We start from the raw sequence: 22,206 nt of genomic DNA, 5'->3' as shown, positions 1-22,206 counted from the left end.
TTATTTCTATAATTTTAGTAAATGTAAATATAAACATCATATAAAAAGTGAGAACTAATAATTTATATTATTTTATAATATAAAAGCAGTGGGAAGGAAAGTCTTTGAACTAAAGAGGGGGGAGAGAGAAAAGTCGAAAATAAAAAAAATTATCCTAGTGGAACCCATTTATATTATAAAGTTTTAAATTTTTTTCATAAGAGAGAGGAGTTTGAAAAAATAAAATAAAATTAGGCCCTTTTTCTTGGTGGCCCATCTATGTGAGAGAGAGAGAGAGAAAGAGCTGTTGGCTGAGGGTGAGGGAGTAAGACAGTAGTTTAAAAAGAAAATTAGTGGGGGCCCATAGGGGTCATTGTTGTTGGTCTATCGAGCATATAGAGAGAGGGAGGGGACTCTAAAAAGTAAAAAGTGGATGAAAGAAAAATATGTCATGTGTTAGCAATGAGTTTGCTTCATACTTCAAAATTCATATTAGTATAAATGTAAAGTAAACACAAAATTATAATTCTATATTTTAAAAACGAGAATATTTTGTCATTGACACACTATATAAAACAGATTACTTCGTAATTTTTCTCCTCAAATTAGAATATGAGATCATTTTTAGTTTGTACAATTGGATCACATTGAAACAACTATAGTCTTTATGAATTGGATCTAAGATGCATAATCTCATTAAAAACTCATGTTTTCTAGGCAAAATATGCTTTTAAAAAATGTAAATGCCTACCATATACTATTCTTATGATTTGTACGTGCATAACCATCAACCAACTCTGAAAATCCTAATAAAAAATCTCATAAATATTATGAGAAGTTAAGTCAAACACTCCATAAGGATTATTGTTGAGCGTAAGGGTTGTGAAGAAAGTGAGTGTAAGGTTGGAAGGAGATTATATTTTTTTCGGGAGAGGGGGCATAAGGTGTTAGCTTCTTAACAAGACATTTATAAATAAAAACCACACATTGAGCTCATTAATTTACCTTTTAACCTTCCACCGGAGAGACGAGACTTCAATTCTTCTTATGAGAGTTTATTTCTTAATTTTAGAAAAAAAACATGACATCTATAATAATAATATGAATGAGTTATTGCATTCGTAAATTCAAAAAAAAAAAAAAACTTTATCTAGAATTTTAGGATTGAGTTTAGTTTTAGAATTCAGTAAATTTATTAATTCAAAATTTTGATTTATTTTTTATATTTAAAAAATTGACTAATAAAAAAGTAAGGTTAGAGTGTGACAAATCATTGATGAATTTGTTATCTCAACTATGCTAATTTATTTATTTTCTAAAAAAATCTTTGAGTTATTAGTAAAAATTGTTTGGATTTATTTTTGTTGGTATTTGTTTTTAAATTTAGCACTCAAACATTTGCTTTTGTAAATATTTTAAAAACACACAAATTCTTATTAAAAAAGATTAATTAAATTAAGGATAAAAGACACTTACCTCCTCACAGATTTGACAAAAAAATAAAAATTTCTCATAAAATTTGATAAAAAGACATAAACTTCTCCGGAAAGTACAAATATCACGCGTTTTTCCTAAAAATGAATTTATCTTTATATAAAATATATGAAGAAATTAATATCTTTTTAAAGTTTTTGAAAACTTAGGTGGGATTTTTAAAATTTTTAAAACTTTTAGCAATGTTATTATTATTTTGTATTCAAATTTAGTGTTCTTTCTCTTTATAGTTTATACACTGAAATCGATCAAAATCTTATTGACAATTAATTTACAGTAAGTTTGAAAATTAACGTAAAATTAGGGTTTTGGCAACTCTACGAACCTCCATATCAAGTCTTCAATATCTCGTGGGTAAATGTCTGGGTTTTTTCAACTCGCAGATTCGAATTCAGACAAAGGTTTTGCAATGGATAGTAGCTTCGAGCAAACCTGGCAATATGGGAAGCTATATCTCCATGTCAATTCACTTATCGTCGCCCATCTTCGCGACAATAATCTCAATCAGGCAAGAAAATTCTATCTTTTTCCCGAGAATATGTTCGAAACGCATCGGAAAAAAAAGAAGAAAAAAATTGAAAATTTCGGACACTTAATTGTTGTATTTCCCTGTGCTCTCTGGGTGACAAATGCATTGCGTGTGGTGAATTTCTCGAATGGTTTTTTTTTTTTGGTAGGCTGCAAGGGCAGTGTCTTCGGCAACTATGACGCCTCTGAATGTCGAAGCACCTCCAAACAGGCTCCTTGATTTGGTTGCTAAGGTCTCCACTTGCCCTGTAATATGCATACACATAAGTATCTGTATCTATATCTATGTTTGTTTATTTATATCCCAATGTATGGGAGGCGGAAGTGTTTGGTCCTAAGAGGTGAACAGGGTCTTGCAGTGGAGAAGGATGAGATTTCAAGAGAAGGGGTCTCCTCGACAGCAATTTTTCAATTGGGTACTTCAACACCAGCTACATATGGCTCAATACCGGCTCCTCGGACTGTTGCTGTTGATTTCAGGCATTTACAATCCTAACAGTATCATTATTATTATTACTGTTACTTTTTCACTTGCTCAATTTCTATTGTTATACAGCTTCATTTGCTATGTGAATAGTTTGACTTCAGCCCTTCTTTCTTTTTTTTTTTTTCCTGTTATTGCCTATGAGATTTGTACAATGACATTCGGTGTTAATGTCATGCAGCTACTGGTTGAGCCTCATGGAAAATGATTTAGTAGTATTATCTATGAAGAAATGCTTAGTGAGATTAGATTATTAGGCCTCTATGGTTTCTTGTGCAGTACCATAATGCTATGATGCAACTGTTACACTTCTGTATTCAATTATGTGCCTAATCTTCGACTTCACACTTCCCATTTGTTGCTCATTGATTTTTATTTGCTACTACGCTTCCCTCTTCTTCTGTCTTTGTGGCTTAAAGAAAGGAAATGTGGGAATAATTAGAATATTGGGATCAGGATTTTGAGGATGGGCCTTGATGCATTCTTAAGGTTGCTCCATTTTAATATGAGCCACCATGAGTTGGGAGTCATGAAAGCAGCCTCCGCTTCAGGTTAACACTCTGTGCATCTGACCTTTAATGATTTAATGACCATGGTTTTATGATATCAGTTCTAGAAGTGATTCTTCTCAACATTTTGTGGAATGATTTCAAAGCAATTGTGCAAATTAAAATGTTGTCAACAAAGTTGTTGACAATAGTGAATAAATGATATAATATTTGTTGAAGATATGTTTCTAGCAGTTAATGGTCTATACATGTTACACTTGCTCAACTGATTTTTGTTTCTGGTGATTCTTTCCTGCAAGAAAATCCATTTCTGACGCCAGAAATTAAAAAAAAAATTCCAAGAAGCGGTAATAAAATGTAAAGGTATCATTTGGGAGTTGTTTAAGAGAAACTCTTGTGAAATGCAAAAGGTCCTTTGGGAGTTATATTTGGAACTGTAAACATACTATGTCAACATTTAATTAAAACTTTGAATGTTTTGACTTTTTTTTTTAAATTATTATTTATTCTTATTGCTTATATTTGTTGCCACCGAGTTTTGTTATTAGGTTTGTGAATTGTCTTCAAACTGTACTGGCATATCATGTATCTCATATTTGTTATTTGATTTTAGGTAATTTTTTTTTGCTTCCCGTTTTAGGTTGCATTTCCTTATCCACTTCCCATCTGGTTTTTTGCTGCTTAAGCTGGTTACTAATTATATCATTACGTGGAGGGTTTAGAGCTCCAGTGTTTCCAAGTGCTGATATGAAATCTCAAAACAAACCACTAATACATTCTCTTGCCAAATCAGTGCTGCACATGATACAAAAGGAACATCGAAGAGTTTTCCGAAGCATGAGACACGACATGTTTCAGAGCATAAGGTGTACTATAATAGGAAATATTTCCTCCAATATATTTCCTCTCTTTGTCAATTTTGAATGATTTTATTTTACATGTTACTTCTGTGTGTTTGACAGCATAAGGTGTACTATAATAGGAAATATTTCCTCCAATATATTTCCTCTCTTTGTCAATTTTGAATGATTTTATTTTACATGTTACTTCTGTGTGTCTGACATGGACTGGGATTAAATTTTGTAGAATATTGCCCGATGTGCTAGGTTTAGCCCAGATGGGAGGTTTGTTGCAACTGGAAGTGCGGACACATCAATTAAACTGTTTGAGGTACTATTTTTCATAGTTATATGATAGTTCATATGATATTCTGCAGTTTACAGTTCACACATCATTTAAGTTGTTTATTGTATTATTGTTTTTGGTTATATGATGTAGTTCTCCAGTTCTCTTTCTTCACTAGACTCATAACAAATAATTGTGTCTTTTTCCACTGCAGATTTCAAAAATCAAGCAAATGATGATGCCAGATACAAGAGATGGTCCTGTGCGACCTGTCATACGGACATTTTATGACCATCTGCAGGTAAAGTTTGATCTATGTCCTGGAACAGTGTTGATTGGCAAACAACCTAATGAAGCTGTTGCATCTTTCCAACTGTTGCATGAATTATTGATGACCGTTTCTTTTTTCACCAAAAAGCTTTCCATTCAAACCTTTAGCAAAGTGCAAACTATCCATGTCCAGAGGATGCTTCTAGGTTTGCTTCTCCTGTAGGTTGTCGTATTCTGCAGTAGCCTTTGACTTATTTAGATGTTCCTTCGGGTGGGAACCCTCAAGCTGAGGGGTTTTGACTTCTGGTGATTGCTCAGGTCTCTAAACATCTTGATGTGTGGAAGGGTGTGTTTTTTCTTTGGGAGGTGCATTACTTTAATCCAGACGTGTCTCTCTTTGACTTCCCCGTATCTTTTATACTTGTTTAAGATTTTAGTGGGGGTTGATAATCAATTAGAGAGGATTGTGAGAGATTTCCTTTGGTTTCAGGGGTTAGTTCTTTGTTTTTCTGTTTATAGTAGTCTTTGTTTTTCCTTTTTTTTTTGTTGTAATGCTAGTATTTCTCGTCCTCTTTGTAATTTCTTCTCTACTAATAAATTTCTTCTCTTTCTCTCAATATGTCTGTGTGTGTATATATGCAGCCATTAGCAAAATTAATGATCCATATGGTGTGTTTATGGTGAACTGTAAGTGAGATAGGAACTTTTTGCTCTCTTTCTTTATTGGATATGCCTATTTTGCACCCATGTGAAACGTCTTAATAAATAAGTACTTATTATGAAAAGTACTTAATTTAAGCACTTGTGTCAATAAATAGTGTTTGCTATACACTTATAAATAAGCACTTGTTTCAAGAAGTACTTTTCCAAATTACTTTTTTTTAAACAGGAAAATTAGTACTTTGGAAAATTTTTTTTTTTGTTTGAATCTTTGCTTTTCTGTAGAGTACTTTTAATTAGTAATCCTAGACTAATTTTAGATAAATACTTTTTCTAGAAAAGCACCTTTCTGTAAGTGGTTCAAAATGATCCCTTTGTGCACATCTGTTAAAGGGTGTGTTGAGCATGTTATATTTTCATATCCTTGTCGTCTGTGTGCAATAAGAGCACCTTATTTGTGGAAGCGTCTGTGGAATGACTCCAAATTTGTTCTGTTTTCTTATTTGATGTCTCTGAGTTGAATTTAGTTACCCCAAACTTTACATCACAAATTTAGGCTATTTTAAATTTTGAGTCATGTTTATTGAAAAAATTGAGTTTAATTAGCTTCGATGAAGTTTTGTTTTCTTATAATATGGTTAGAGAATTTAGCAGGATATGACTTCTTTATAATTTTGTTTTTTACTGATATGAATGCAGCCAATAAATGATTTGGATTTCCATCCTCAAAATACCGTTTTGATATCTGGGGCCAAAGATCACACAATAAAGTATGCATTCTCATAGTCCTATTATTTCTTAAGCCATTTTCATTTACTTATGTTAATTATTTAATTCCATTATGTTACTATATTGGTTCATAGATTTTATACTATTTTATTGAGCAAATTTTAGGATTTTTTTTTCCTCGGATGTGTTATGCCTCTGTCTAAAATCTAGAATATTTCATTTGGAAATTGCATGGGCTGGACCTAGAATTTTTTTTATATAACACTTTTATTAACATTTTTTCAGGTTTTTTGATTTCTCTAAAACTGTAGCAAAGAGAGCATTCAGAGTTATCCAGGTTTTTATAATCCTCTTAGGCTCTTATCGTAGTTTCTAGCAAAGTTTTTGAGCTTTGTAGTCACCCTTTTAACTTAGTATTGTAATGAAAAAAAAAAAAGAAAATAACTTTAATTTTCTTTTCAAAATTGTGTTTGTAATGACACAGGATACTCACAACGTGCGGTCAGTGTCTTTTCACCCTTCTGGGGATTTTCTTCTGGCAGGCATGTATTTTCTTGATTTATATTATTTTTGTAAAATGCTTGTTGACTTACTTGAATTTGAATACAATCTAGTTGTTTAAGTTTTATCGAAATACTGCAATAATAGTGTAGAATCTATCTTGGACGTTAATCTAGTGATGATTATGTTTATTCCTATTTTCGTCACCCCGTGGCACACGCGCTCCAGAACGTCACGATAGTTTGACGACTCTGCTGGGGACGTTTGAGAGTCGAGCCAGTAATTAATTAGAAATTATCCCAAAATTTGAATTTAATAAGTCTTTTAATTACTCCGTTTTATTTTGTAAATAATATACTTCCATATTTGAGTAATTGGCTTATGAAAATTATAATATGTTTGACTTAGTGTGGATATATGTTTCATATTTGTAAATATCTTTGAGTTAATGTGAATATACGTAAATATCCTTGAAATAATGTGAATATTTAATTTTCATATGTGTGAATATCCTTGATTTAATGTGAATATTTGTTACCGTATTTGTAAATATTTTGGATTTAATGTGAATATTTAGTTTCCACGTTTGTGAATATCCTTGATTTGACGTAAATATTTGTTACTATATTTTTAAATATTCTGGATTTAATGTGAATATTCAGTTTCCATATTTGTGATGTCCTTGATTTGATGTGAATATTTGCTACTATATTAAGTAAATATATATTCTAGATTTAATATGAATATTTAGTTTGCATATTTGAAAATATCCCTGATTTAATGAGAATGTTTGTTTCCTTGTTTGTTTGAATAAAACATGTGAATATATTTCATTAATTATGAATATTTGTTTAAATAAGCATGTAAATTTCTTTTATTGTTTGTGAATAATTATTTCAATTCTTGTTTGAATAAACATGTGATTAATTGTGAATAAATGTGTGACATGTATGTGGGGTAGCGGGATTAAGCTAAACTTGGATTCACACACTTTCACACGCCTTCTACCCGGGCTTCTCACTAAGATTAGAAAGGAGTGTCATACCGTTTGTCCCCACGTGGCAGGACTTGCGGGGACCCGTGAACCACTCCGCTCAATTTGAACTCTGTCCATACCTTTGGGAGAAGATAGGGTTTAGGCTGGGAACCTATTGAGCCTAACCACACGTGATCACCCATAAGAATCCCCCCTAGGATAGAGCCATGAAAAACCCCGTATGTACAAACCTACCCTGGGTTGGGACAGGAATCACATCCTTCTCCACGTACAGTCTTTTGTATATATGTTTTTGAGATACTTTGTATTATGTCATGCATTTTGCATCTATTCTAGACATGCATACTACTTAGCCATTATTTTGGAAAAACCCAATAATGACCATTCTTTCAAAAAAATAAAACATTTGGCCTAAGCATTTTAAAAGATGGGCGGTCCAATCCTTTTCAAATAACTCGGACCCAACTCTTTTTAAAACAGATCTATGCCCGACCTTTTTCTAAACAAAAAACCCGGCCCAGGCCTGATCTTCAAAAAGGGCCAAACCTATATTTCAAAAGGGGGTTTCGGTCCTATTACTTAAAAATCTAGGCCAACATTTTTAAAGCAATTCAAGCCCAACTCTCTTTAAACTCGGACCTCGACCCATCAGAAAATAGCTTGAAACCTATATTTTGAAACACCCGAGGTCTAAGCGCACATCAAAGTCCACAAGCCTACGTTGAACCAACCCAATGGGTTGACTCACCCGAGTTAATCCCAAACCCAGTTCATAACCTGATCCTTCGCAAAATTTAGGGTACATGGACCATTACTAGAGAAATGAATTGAATTGAAATGATGGTCTATCAATGGTAGGCTTAATTTTGAAGTCTTTCATTAGAAGATAAGGTTTTTTTTCAGAATTATGACAAAGTGGTTATTTAGGTTCCATTACATTCACACACTTCATGCATGATTTCACGCATAGTCGTGCATGATCATGCACTAGTTACATCCATGGATCGCATCCCATGATCATGCATTAAACATTCATGTATTCATGCGTTACATAATCGTTCATTCATGATTCTAAGGAGGTTTTGGTCTACAACTCCTAAGGAAAGAAGTGGCCTAAGTAACAAAAAAACAACATTGAGATCACTACACATCAGTACAATACGAGAAGAAAGGCAAAAGTTATGGCCAAACAGTTGGAAAGTCGTGTAAGGGCTCTTGAGCAAAGTCAGGAGAAGATCCATCTAGAAATTCAAGAGATTAAGGATCAAATTGTCAAATTAATAGGGATAGCCACCTATTTGGGCAAAACGACGCAATCCCCAGAATATGCCACTGAAAGCAAGCCTTTGTTTTCACCGCGATCTACACCTATTAGTGAGCATCTTTCATCACAGTCGGTGGAGTTGCTGGCTGGTTTGGGCCCGAGCTTGCACACATTTGTCTTGACGACCAAGGACTTTGGTTCCCAACTGAAGAGTGGTGACCATGCGCTGCCAGTCATTAATGTTGATACCACAGAAGAAAAAGTAGTTGAACAATCAAGCAAAGGACAAAACCCCACTTCAGGAATGAGTCATGAAAAGGGAATGGAGAAAGAGCAGTTGTTAGCTTTGGAGGGAGCAAGCATTTTTGATTTATCAGATGCTGGTAACCCTGGTTTGGTGTCAGACTTGATTCTTTCCCTGAAGATCAACGTCTTGGACTTTGAGAAGTTCAGTGGGTCTGAATGCCCCTTAGCTCACCTAGGGATGTACTACCAGAAGAGGGCGGCACATGCTGACAATAACGATCTTCTCATCCACTATTTCCAAAATACTTTGACAGGAGAAGCTCTAGGATGGTATAACCGAGTGAAAATTCACACATGGAGGGATTTAGCTAGCGCTTTTATTGCTCAATATTGCCAGGATGTAGCTTTTATCTCAAAGAGTAGGGAGGAGAAGACGAGCGAGTACTCTTATCAAAGGAGGGAGATGATAGCCAGAGTCACCCTATGACCGGAAAAGGGAAAGTAACTTATCCATATGACAACCCTCTCAAAAATCCATGTGTTGTCTGTTTCCCTAAAAGCACCCCCCAGAATAGTCCCAATCGGGCAGTCACCCAAGAGCAAACTGAAGAGGCAATCAATATGGGGAAAACAAAGTATACAGAGTCAGAACGAAGCCTTGCTAAATGGGTTGGTGGAAAGAAAAGTAAGAAAGCCCAAATGATACAAGGGCAATGTTGTCAGACGGGCCAGCACCACGGATCTAGAAACAACTTTGTTTTTAAATACAATGATGAGCAGACAGCACATGCAGGCGCAAGGCCCTTGATCATGCCTGCCCATATTCAAACACAAGATAGAGGTGTCCAGGGGAAAGTTAGAAAAATAGACTGTATCCCGATGTCCTATTCGAAACTATTCCCGCAACTGATGGAAAGAAACCTAATTTTAGCGATTTCGGGGACTCCTGCTATTCCCCCTTTCCCGTGGTGGTACAACCCAGACGCTCGATGCACATATCATACCAATTCTCTCGGGCACACCATTGAACACTGCTGGGCATTTAAGCATATAGTGCAAACACTGAAGGATGCAGGTTGGTTGGATTTCAATGATGAACAACCAAGGATCCAAGGCGACCCTCTACCCAATCACGGGGAAGGAAGTGGTTAGCATGCTGTGAGAAGACTGGGGAACCAGGGTAAGGCAGAGTAATATATCAGATGTGGCATGAATGAACCATCTTACCTTTTTACCGCCATAACAGAAATACAAATTGGTAGAATTTTGACTATCTCATCCACTTCATATGATGCTTTTATCTTCTTTATTTCCATCATTCATTTTCTCTTTGTAATCCTGTGACGTTTCCATCTTAAAGGGTTTCGTTCCTATCAATGAAATGAAGTTATGCATTTTCGTATATCATTTGCATCATGAGTTCAATTGCCAAAATTTGTTTGCTTGTGTTTTCTGCAAGAATAGGAAAACAACAATACCGGTATTCACGAGCCAGAAAGAGATGTTAATTTTGAAAACTTAATCCAAGAGGCGAAAGTAGAGAAGGATGAAACAATCATCCTCACCCTATTGAATTCAGATGTTATGAAGAAGTAGTTTACTCTCCAAGGAATTCAACGAAGTGGCTGTGCCGTTCCAACAATTTCATGTCAGTTCATCACTCATGTTTTGATCAAATGATAGATGACCATCTTTGGTCGACCAGTTTTCCCATAAAATGAATCAAACAATGATTTACGGTTTGTTAACCAAGTTGAGCTTGAATGATAAACCAACTTTTTCTTAAAAGTCAGCTCGCTAGAAATTTAACTTGGGTTTGGTTTCCCTAGCATTTGATAAGTCATATGAGACAACAATAAGCTACCAAAATGATGGCAGACAATTTTTCCGCTACCAGAAGAAGTTCAAAAGAAAAATAAGTCCCTTACTAGCCCTTTTGAGCCTGAAAAAGTCAATTCTTGATTAACCCGTCAAAGGATCACACCTCACACTGGGGCAGTTTTAAAAAGATTAGTCCCAAATAAAGTTCAAATCAAAATTGAGTGAAGATTCCTTCATGAAAGGAAAAGCAATAAAGCAGTAAAGCCAGAAGATACAAAAAAAAAAAAAAAAAAAGGAGAGAAAAGGAAGGAAAAATAAAGAAAGAAACAGGGCACATACGTCATAGGTGATCTTTGGCCAATTTACCCTTGATAAGATCGATAATTTTGAGCTTTATTTAATCATTTTCTTCTTTAACCTATACCCTCCAACCTACATTACGGTCCAAATGAAAGTTCTGGCCAGATTGGTATATATTGTTGTTTCTAAATGAATTGTCAGACTCAATGTTGAATCTGAACTACGTAATGAGTTGATCTTGAAAAGGTACGTAGGCAGTTCAAATGACAAGTTCGGTCAATATTTTGCAAAGCGCCTCAACTCAAATTAGGGCAGAAAATGTTATTATGGGATGAGATTTTTGGGCCTTAGTTTCCCTCTTCTTCTAAAAACCTGTATTCCTAAGCCTACGTTTCGTCCCGAGTCTTAAAGACCATCTTAAGATCAAAACATGGATTGAACTTTACTAAACTAAAGGCAATAACTAAACGAGAGATTTCCAGTGGTTTCATAACAGAATAAGACCAAAAAAAAAAGGACAAGTGACTCTCGATGAAACTGGGGCAGTTGAAGAGAAAGACAGTTGTCTAATCTAGTAAATTAACATCAACATCACATGGCTTTCAAATACTGGTATAAATTTTCCTTGTAACAACATTGAAACATGGTAAAACATCTATTTTGTGCATATGATCTCTTGACTTAGCAAATTGATGTCATAATTGCATGATCATTAAAAAAAAAAAATAATTGCATGATCATTTAAAAAAAAAAAAACCTTACTCTTCAAAACTTTAAAAGAGGATGGATAGTCAAAGGGTTTCAGAATCACTAGTAGTTTCTATAAAGAAGATCTCTGTGGAGAAAGAGCAGTCTAACTGGGGCAAATGTCATGTTAGGTTTCAGAGATCTGCTTATTCAAGAAGAATCTAACAACAAGGTCAAGATTAGTGGCAGATAAATTCAACTGGGGCAAATTCCGAGTTGAGTTTTAGTTGGACCGATTAAAGTACCTTCTTATCAGATTAGAATATGAAAACGGGGTCAAGAACAACTACAAATCCATTCAACTGAGTCAGATTTTGTGATTAAGATTCTTTTGAGCCAAGTCAATCACCTCCATGACCGGATGAATTAAGAAAATTGAGCCAAGATCAGTTACAGATCCATTCAACTGTAGCAAATTTCATGTAGAAATTCGAAAACATGGCCAAGATAAAGATGAGGTCATTGATCACAGGCGCACCAGGAGAAAAGATTCATGTATTGCCATGCATTTCATGCATTACCATACCTTTCATGCATTACATAGAAAAATAAATGCATACATATAGTAACATATCCCTGCACTCTAGCATCACAAGTTAACAACATATAACGATATATCCCCTGCATTCTAGCATCACAAGTTAGCAATGCATACATATAGTAACATATCACTGCATTTTAGCATCATAAGTTACCAATATGCATACATATAGCGACTTATCACTGCATTCTGGCATCACAAGCAGCAATAGAGCACCCTTCACAGTTGTCTTGTTAAATAAGCTTTTGAATGATCATTTGACATCCTTGACTGAGCAATTCCTTTTGTGCTAATATCTGAAACTTGGGTAGTTTACCCCAGGCGCACATTGATTTACTTGGAAACTGGGGCAACTGACCCTAGAAACACATTGATTTATTTTGAAACTGAGGCAGCAGACCTCAGGGACAAGTCGATTCATTCATCGAAATCGGGACACTACACCCAAGTGGATTTCTCCAATAGAGTGACCATTTTCCAAACTTTGGTTTCACACCTTATTATTGCTTGAAATGGCTCGGATCATCGTATCCGCTGCGGTTCGGATTTTTACATTCGCTGCAAGCCATCATTATGTCGCATGGCTCGGATCATCGTATCTGTTACGGCTCAGATTCTTACATTCGAAGTAAGCCACCATTGTGTCGTATGGCTCGGATCATCGTATCCGGTATGGCTCGGATTATTAGATTCGTAGCAAGCCATCATTGTGTCGTGTGACTCGTATCCTGGTATCCGCTACGGCTTGTATTCTTACATTCGAAGCAAGCCATCATTGTGTCTTGTGGCTCGGATCATCGTATCTGCTACGGTTCGGATTCTTACATTCGAAACAAGCCACCATTGTGTCGTATGACTTGGATCATCGTATCCGCTACGACACAAATTCTTACATTCGCAGCAAGCCATCATTGTGTCGTATGACTCGGATCATCATATTCGTTACGGTTCAGATTCTTACATTTGTAGCAAGCCATCATTGTGTCGCGTGGTTCGGATTATCGTATCCGCTACGACTCGGATTCTTACATTTGAAGCAAGCCACCATTATATCGTATGGCTTGGATCATCATATCTGCTACGGCTTGGATTCTTACATTCACATCAGGCACCATTGTGTTGTATGGTTCGGATCATCGTATCTGCTACGATTCGGATTCTTACATTTGAAGCAAGCCACCATTGTGTCATATGGCTCGGATCATCGTATCCTCTACGACTCGGATTCTTACATTCACAACAAGCTATCATTGTGTCGTATGTCTCAGATCATTGTATCCGCTACGGCTTGAATTCTTACATTCGAAGCAAGCTATCATTGTGCCCTGTGGTTCGGATCATCGTATCCGCTACGGCTCAAATTTTTACATTCGAAGCAAGCCACCATTGTGTCGCAAGGCTCGGATCATAATATCCGATATGACTCGGATTCTTACATTCGCAGCAAGCTATCATTGAGTCGTGTGGCTCGGATCCTCATATCCGCTACGGCTCGAATTCTTACATTCGAAGTAAGCCACCATTGTGTCGTATGACTCGGATCATCGTATTTGTTACGACACGGATTCTCATTGTGTCGTGTGGCTCGGATCATCGTATCTGTTACAACTTGGATTCTTACATTCAAAACAAGCCACCATTGTGATGTATGGCTTGGATCATCGTATCCGCTACGGTTCGGATTCTTACATTCAAAGTAAGCCATCATTGTGTCTTATGATTTGTATCATCGTATCCGCTACGACTCGGATTCTTACATTCGAAGTAAGCCATTATTGTGTCTTGTGGCTTGGATCATTGTATCTGCTACGGCTCGGATTCTTACATTCGCAGCAAGCCATCATTGTGTCCTGTGGCTCGGATCATTGTATCCACTACGGCTCGGATTCTTACATTTGAAACAAGCCACCATTGTGTCATATGACTCGGATCATCGTATCCACTATAACTCAGATTCTTACATTCGAAGCAAGTCATCATTGTGTCGTATGGCTCGGATCATCGTATTCGCTACGGTTCAGATTCTAACATTTGCAATAAGTCATCATTGTGTCATATGACTTGGATCGTCGTATCCGCTACGGTTCGGATTCTTACATTCGAAACAAGCCATCATTGTGTCATGTGGCTCGGATCCTCGTATTCGCCTCGACCTGGATTCTTACATTAAGTGCAAGTTGTCACGAGCTAAGCTTGTTCAAGGCATTATGCTTGCCTGTGACCGCTTGTCTAGTGTGTTTGGGATGGGTTTCCATCATGTAAATACTAGTGTAGGGTTATTTTCCAGTATTTATTTCATTGTAAGCCAAATAAGGCAGTATGACTCCTCTGTCACTTTGATGTTTCCTGGTGCCAGAGTGAGAATAGCCCAAAAAACTCTTTAGGGGAGGGTGAGTGTTCATCAGTCATTGTAAAACTCACTAGCAATTGTCAACGTGCTTAGCCTACTTGCCTCCCTCGCTAAGTACAACATGTCAACGGAGGATTTGTTAATGAATTACGTGTGCTTCAATGTTTACTGCTTAGTTGCCACGGCTTTCATGAATTGATTGCTATTTCCGCTGCTATCTGAATGAATGTTAATGAAAGTGCTTCGTGGATGAATGTTGGTAAACGATAGGCTGGCTAGTTAAGTAAGAGTGCTTTAGCTAGCACCGTACGGCCCTTCACAATGATGTGAAAATAGTCAGCCTGTGACACAAGTAAACGCTGCATACTCCCACCTGGATTCTTACATTCAGTGCAAATCATCCCTGGTTGGCATAAACAAGCAACACTTGAGTAACTTGAAAGCCATAGGTAGTTGTATGACCTGACTAAAATAGGTGTCTTTTATCTTTGCAGGCTTGTTGCTACAAAAACATAGTACAGTTCCTACCGTTACATTGAAGCAACAAAGTCTACAAATAGGAACAGTTGTAGACACCGTATTTTTGCTCGAGCCAAATATAATAATAATAATAATATTATTATTATTATTTTTATTGTTATGATTACTATTAATATTATCATTATTTTAATATTATTATTATTATTATTATTGTTATTATTATTATCATCATTAGGGAAGTTTATAAAAAGGGGGGCTTACTCTCATTCTCACACAGCTGTTGGGGGCCATTAAAAAAAAAACCAACCTTTCCATCTCCTTAATTCTTCCTCACGCACACACCCATGCAGCCCTGCTGCTGCTCCTCTAACCCACGCAGCACTGCTGTTGCCTCTCCATTTCACAGTCCTGGTCCTCTTCAACCTCGCGGCCATCCCATACTTCCCCATGATACAGTCGGGGGCGGGGAGAAACAAACACAAGGGTAGCCGCACGTCCATCCACAGCACGCCCAACCACAGCACGCAGCACCCTCCTCCACTTCAACCATCCTCGCTTAGGCCCTCTACTCTTTGCTTCGTCGCACCATTCCCACGTTCTCCCATCTCTCTCGTCTCTCCCTATCTTGCTCACACAACCTCACTCTACTCCACTAGCCGACCCTACTGCCTGCAGCCCGGCCATCCATCAGCGCCGCAGCCAAGCACCAACCCCCACGAAGCCCAGGCCGTAGCCCCCCATTCTCCCAGACTCTTCTCACTCTCGAGATCTCCTCACCGTCTTCGTCACTGGCGGCATCATCACGCCCACCGCTGCTGCATCCTCTCATCCTCACACTCAACCTGGCAGCCACTACAGCTCCGGCCACTCTCACGCAGCAAGCCAAGCCATTGCCTGCTGCTCCTCTTGGCCATTTGCAGCAACGCCCAGCCACACCAGATTGAACCAGCACCGGCGGACATTCCAACTCCGGTCATCAACTCCGGTGACGACCCAGTTCTGGCCACCTGCTTCCTCCCACGGCCACAATCACCTGGTGAGTTCTCTCTCTCTCTATCACAGCAAACACGACCTACACATACACACACACGCACACCGAAATGCATAGTGACATGCACACACATGCAGGTATATATATATATATATATATATTTATTTTGGTTTTATTTGGGTTTCAAAGTTTAATTTTTTTTTTATATTGTATGTGCTGTGCCTAATAAATAGTTGATGTTTTTTGTATATATGTATCTAATGTCAATTTATTTCTATTGCAGGATTTTTCTTCTTTTTGTCATAATATTTATTCGAGTTCAAATTTTTATTGTATAGACTAATACAGGTTAAATAATGAATCTAGTTGTTTTTAATGTGATAATATTTAACAGCTGATATTCGTGTTTTTCTTGCAGGATTTTTATTTTTATTTTTTATTCATTCAAGTTTAAATTTTTATCATACCATCCATATTAAATATTAAACATTATTATTTTTAAGGTGATAATATTTAACGGCTTATGCTCATGTTTTTTGCAGGATTTTTCCTTTTGTCATAATATTCGTTTAAGTTTAAATTTTATTGTGTATACTATGCATATTAATGAATATTATTATAATATTTAACAATGGATATTATGTTAATGTATTTATTTGGGATGTTTGTTATTATTGCGTTTATTCTAGGTTTAATATTTTTACATTTTAGGGTTGTATATTAATTTCAGTGACCATACCCATTTTAGAAGTAACCTATTTTCAGAAGTTTATTATTTCCTTACCCTTTTATTGGTTTCTATATTTTAATTTTAAATTTGGTTTGTTTCCTTCATAAATTATTTCCATATTGTACATATTATTATTAATTGTATATTAATATTAAGGCATGTATTGTATTATTAAAATATGCCTATTATTATTTATTTTATTATTGCTATAATTATCATTTTTATCATTATATACATATATGCATACATATAGTTTTGGATTGTCTCATTATTATATATCTTAGTACGTGTTATTATTGCCATATATCATAGTACAAGTTATTTATTATTATACTACATATATATACATATGCTAAGGTACGTGTTATTACTACTATTACATTATGTACATATATTTAACATATGCGCTATTATCATGGTGTGCGTTCTTCATAATTGCGGTGTTTATTTTCTTTAAGTATTTTTTTATTATATTTTTATTTATATATTATTATGCTTATTTTCCCCTACGATTTCAAAAAAATGGGTATGAGCCTTCGGACTTCACGTACCCTAGTTTTGAGAGAATATATATATTATATATATGTTTTTGTGTGATGTAAAATGGAGTAATTTTAAAGAGTTCTTAAATTTAATTGGTGAGATAATTGCATAATTAATTAGGTACCGTTTGTAAAAACGGACGCGTAGGGGGTGTTCGTACCTTCTTCTCGCTTAACCGAACTCCTGATCCTGGTTTTGGTAACGCAAACCGATTCTACCCTTAATTGGATAGTAATCAAGTGTTCTAACCACACTAAAAAGTTAGTGGCTACTTCATTCCTACTATTTTCCCGAAAATTTAAATCTCAATCTTTATTTCGCCACCCTAGGGCACACGCGCTCCGGGACGTCGCGATAGCTTGGCGACTCCACTAGGGACATTAGAGAGTCGAACCAGTAATTAATTAGGAATTATCTCAAATTTAAATTTATTAAGTATTTTAATTACACCACTTTATTATGTAATAATATACTCCCATATTTGAATAATTAGTGTGTGAAAATTATAATATGTTTGACTTAGTGTGTGTATATGTTTCCATATTTGTAAATATCCTTGAGTTAATGTGAATATTTGTAAATATCCTTAAATTAATGTGAACATTCGTAAGTATCCTTGAGATAATGTGAATATTTAGTTAATGTCCTTGATTTAATGTGAACATTTGTTACCGTATTTGTGAATATTCTGGATTTAATGTGAATATTTAGTTTCCACGTTTGTGAATATCTTTGATTTGACATGAATATTTGCTACTATATTTTTAAATATTATGGATTTAATGTGAATATTCAGTTTTCATATTTGTAAATATCTTTGATTTGATGTGAATATTTGCTACTTTATTAGTAAATATATATTCTAGATTTAATGTGAATATTTGTTCTCATATTTGAAAATATCCCTAATTTAATGAAAATGTTTGTTTCCTTGTTTGTTTGAATAAAGCATGTGAATATATTTCATTAATTATGAATATTTGTTTAAATAAGCGTGTAAATATCTTTCTTTGATTGTGAATAATTATTTCCATCCTTGTCTGAATAAGCATGTAAAGATCGATTTGTTTCTATATCTGTTTGTATAACTTTGAAGATTTGATTCTATGTAGGTTTGAATAGATACTTGGGTATAGTTGATTAAATTGTAAATATTTGTTTCCATATATATTTGAAATAGCACGTGAATAAATGTGGGGGATAGCGGAATTAGGCTAAACTGGAATTCACACACTTTCACAAGCCTTCTACCCAGGCTTTACCTGCTAAGATTAGAAAGGAGTGTAATACCGTTTGTCCCCACATGGTAGGGCTTGTGGGGACCTGTGAACCACTCCGCTCAGTTTGAACTTTGTCAAATCCCTTTTGGGCGAGGGTGGGGGTCAGATTAGGATGGAGCCTTGATAAACCCTAGCAAGTCATCTACTTGGGGTTGGGACAGAAGCTACATCTTTCTTCACATTATGTAGTCGATTCTTTTGTATATATGTTTTTAGATACTTTGTAATATGTCTTTTACATCCATTCTAGGCATCCATATCACTCAGCTAAAATTTTGGAAAAGCCTAACAGTGAGACCATGACCCATTCTTTCACAAAATAAAACACTTGACCTAAGCATTTTAAAAGATGGGTTGGTCCAATCCTTTTCAAATAACTCGGACCCAACTCTTTAAAAACAAATCTAAAACCGACCTTTTCCTAAACAAAAAACCCGGCCCAAGCCTAATTTTCAAAAAAGGGCCAAACCCAAATTTCAAAAGTGGGCTTCGGCCCTATTACCCAAAAATCCAGGCCAATATTTTTAAACAATCCAAGCCCAATTCTTTCTAAACAAACCTAGGCCTGAACCCATCTTTAAAACAACCCAGACCCAATTCTTTTCAGACAAAAAACCAGGCCCAACTCCTTTTTGAACCAATCCGTGCCTGAATCCGTCACTAGGGAAAGGGAGGATTAGGGAAGGAATTGTATAGTTGAAAGATAAGGTCAAATTTTTGGGGTTATCAAAGGAAAATAAATGTCCATCAAGGGTCGGTTTAATTTTGAAATCTTTCATTAGAATTCTGGTTAAGTGGTTATTTATGTTGCATTGCATTCATACTTTTCATGCATAATTCCACGCATATTCATGCATGATAATTTGTCTCCAATGGGTCACTAATCACACCCTAATTTTCTGTAAAACCAGTACACCAAGGTTATAGAATCAAGATCCAGAATCCCAACATTGAGAAGAATAAGCCCATCTCGCTGCATCCTTATAATACTCTAAGAAAGACCAGAGAAATGAGCGAACAACTGGAAAACAAAGTTATGGGTCTGGAACAGGGACAAGAGGAAATAAACGATAAAATAAGTAAGGTGCTAGAGCTGCTAATGAACAAGGGTAAAGCAGTGCAGGTCAATCCTGAGACAAATGCGGACCCCACTCATCTTCTAGGGTTCACCTCGGTTCATGGACAAACATCAGCTCCACCACCTGTCGTCATGGAGGGTCCAAGGCCGAATATCTCTCCATTCATCCCTACTGTGCCAGCACAGGGGTTCCCAGCAGCAGGAACACCCCCGGTAGTAGCTTTTGATATCGGGATGAACAGATCTGAGGCCAAGCGTCGTTATGACGTGTTGGAGGAGCACTTGAAAGCCATTGAAGGATCTAGTACATTCGACTTTGTTGATCCTAGTGTCCTTTGCCTGATACCAAAAGTGATCCTACTACCAAAATTTAAAGTCCCTGAATTCGAAAAATTTGATGGAACCCGCTGTCCTAGGACCCTGTGCCTCTATTGCCAGAAAATGGCCGCGCACTCAGATGATGAGAAATTAATGATGCACTACTTTCAGGATAGCTTGATTGGAGCGGCTATCAAATGGTACATTTAGAAAGATCGAACTCGGATTCGTACATGGAGAGATCTGGCGAATGCCATTATAGCTTAGTATCGCCATGTGACAGAAATGGCACCCGACCGCATGACCCTTCAAAGCATGGAAATGAAGTCTAACGAAACGTTCAGGGAATATGCATACAGATGGAGGGACATGGCCATCCAGGTGAGCCCTCCGATGGAAGATAGTGGCACAGAAATCGGCTCTGCCACTACTTTTAGTTTTCCCAGCTTTGATTGCCGTTTCAATTCTTTCTCCGGTGGAAACAACATCCATAAAGTCATGGGGGGTTGCCCCTAAGAGATGCCCAAAGTAGGGATCTTTCAATGTATTCACGAATAGGGAGATAGCCTCCCTATCTTCCATCGGAGGGCTCACCTGGATGGCCATGTCCCTTCATTTGTATGCATATTCCCTGAATATTTCGTTAGACTTTATTTCCATGCTTTGTAGGGTCATGCGGTAGGGTGCCATTTCTGTCACATGGCGATATTGAGCAATAAAGGCATTCACCAGATCTCTCCTTGTACAAATCCGAGCTCTATCTTACTGAATGTACCATTTGATAGCCGCTCCAGTCAAGCTATCCTGAAAGCAATGCATCATTAATTTCTCATCATCTGAGCGTGCTACCATTTTCTGGCAATAGAGGCGCAGGTTGGTCCTATGACAGCGGGTTCCGTCAAATTTTTGAATTCAGGGACTCTAAATTTTGGTTGTAGGATCACTTTTAGTACCAGGCAAAGGTCACTAGGATCAACAGAGTCGAATGTACTAGATCCTTCAATGGCTCTCAAGCGCTCTTCTAGCACGTCATAACGACGCTCGGCCTTAGATCTGTTCATCTGCATATCAGAAGCTACTATTGGGGGTGTTCCTATTGCTGGGAACCCCTGTGCTGGCACAGTAGGGATGAATGGAGAGATATTTGGCATTGGACCCTCCATGACGACAGGTGGTGGAGCTGATGTTTGTCTATGAACCGGAGTGAACCTTGGAGGATGAGTGGGGTCCGCATCTGTCTCAGGATCGACCTACACTGCTTCACCCTTGTTCATCAGCAGCTCTAGTACCTTACTTATTTTATCGTTTATTTCCTTTGGTACCTGTTCCAGACCCATAACTCTGTTTTCTAGTTTTATAAGGATGCAGCGAGATGGGCTTATTCTTCTCAATGTTGGGATTCTAGATCTTGATTCTATCACCTTGGTGTACTGGTTTTACAAAAAATTGGGATGTGATTACTGACCCATTGGAGACGAATTCTCATGCATGGATATGCGTGGAATTATGCATGAAATGTATGAATGCAATGCAACCAAAATAACCACTTAACCAGAATTCTAATGAAAGATTTCAAAATTAAACCGACCATTGATGGACATTTATTTTCCTTTGATGACCCAAAAAATTTGACCTTATCTTCCAAGTATTCGATTCCTTCCCTAATCATCCCTTTCCCTGGTGATGGATTAAGGCATGGGTTGGTTCAAAAATGAGTTGGGCCTGGTTTTTTGTCTGAAAAGAATTGGGTCTGGGTTGTTTTAAAGATGGGTTCAGGCCTAGGTTTGTTTAGAAAGAATTGGGCTTGGATTGTTTAAAAATATTGGCCTGGATTTTTGGGTAATAGGGCCGAAGCCCACTTTTGAAATTTGGGTTTGGCCCTTTTTTGAAAATTAGGCTTGGGCCGGGTTTTTTGTTTAGGAAAAGGTCGGTTTTAGATTTGTTTTTAAAAGAGTTGGGTCCGAGTTATTTGAAAAGGATTGGACCAACCCATCTTTTAAAATGCTTAGGTCAAGTGTTTTATTTTGTGAAAGAATGGGTCATGGTCTCACTGTTAGGCTTTTCCAAAATTTTAGCTGAGTGATATGGATGCCTAGAATGGATGTAAAATGCAAGACATATTACAAAGTATCTAAAAACATATATACAAAAGACTCGACTACATAATGTGAAGAAAGATGTAGCTTCTGTCCCAACCCCAAGTAGATGACTTGCTAGGGTTTATCAAGGCTCCATCCTAAT

At 36.7% G+C, this 22,206-nt stretch overlaps 1 protein-coding gene across 5 annotated transcripts in view; it reads left to right on the top strand.

Moving 5' to 3' along the window:
- Positions 1 to 1,797: 1,797 nt before the first annotated feature.
- LOC131146841 (cleavage stimulation factor subunit 50) overlaps positions 1,798 to 22,206 on the top strand; it is a 53,809-nt gene continuing 33,400 nt past the window's right edge. The window contains exons 1-9 of one of the 5 annotated variants that reach the window (XM_058096646.1): positions 1,798 to 1,981; positions 2,151 to 2,234; positions 2,351 to 2,481; positions 3,788 to 3,860; positions 4,081 to 4,164; positions 4,334 to 4,420; positions 5,749 to 5,819; positions 6,064 to 6,115; positions 6,263 to 6,320. In XM_058096646.1, coding sequence (XP_057952629.1) covers positions 1,832 to 1,981; positions 2,151 to 2,234; positions 2,351 to 2,481; positions 3,788 to 3,860; positions 4,081 to 4,164; positions 4,334 to 4,420; positions 5,749 to 5,819; positions 6,064 to 6,115; positions 6,263 to 6,320 — 790 coding nt within the window. In that variant the 5' untranslated portion in view covers positions 1,798 to 1,831. Of the gene's footprint in view, positions 1,982 to 2,150; positions 2,250 to 2,350; positions 2,482 to 3,787; positions 3,861 to 4,080; positions 4,165 to 4,333; positions 4,421 to 5,748; positions 5,820 to 6,063; positions 6,116 to 6,262; positions 6,321 to 22,206 lie in introns of all 5 variants that reach the window. The other 4 variants (XM_058096645.1, XM_058096647.1, XM_058096649.1 and 1 more) reach the window with 4 other exon arrangements.

Source organism: Malania oleifera, chromosome 13 (genome assembly GCF_029873635.1).
Source record: "Malania oleifera isolate guangnan ecotype guangnan chromosome 13, ASM2987363v1, whole genome shotgun sequence".
NCBI classification, from domain to species: Eukaryota; Viridiplantae; Streptophyta; class Magnoliopsida; order Santalales; family Ximeniaceae; genus Malania; species Malania oleifera.
Note: the sequence above shows the minus strand (reverse complement) of the source record. Positions and strands in the feature narration are given on the sequence as shown.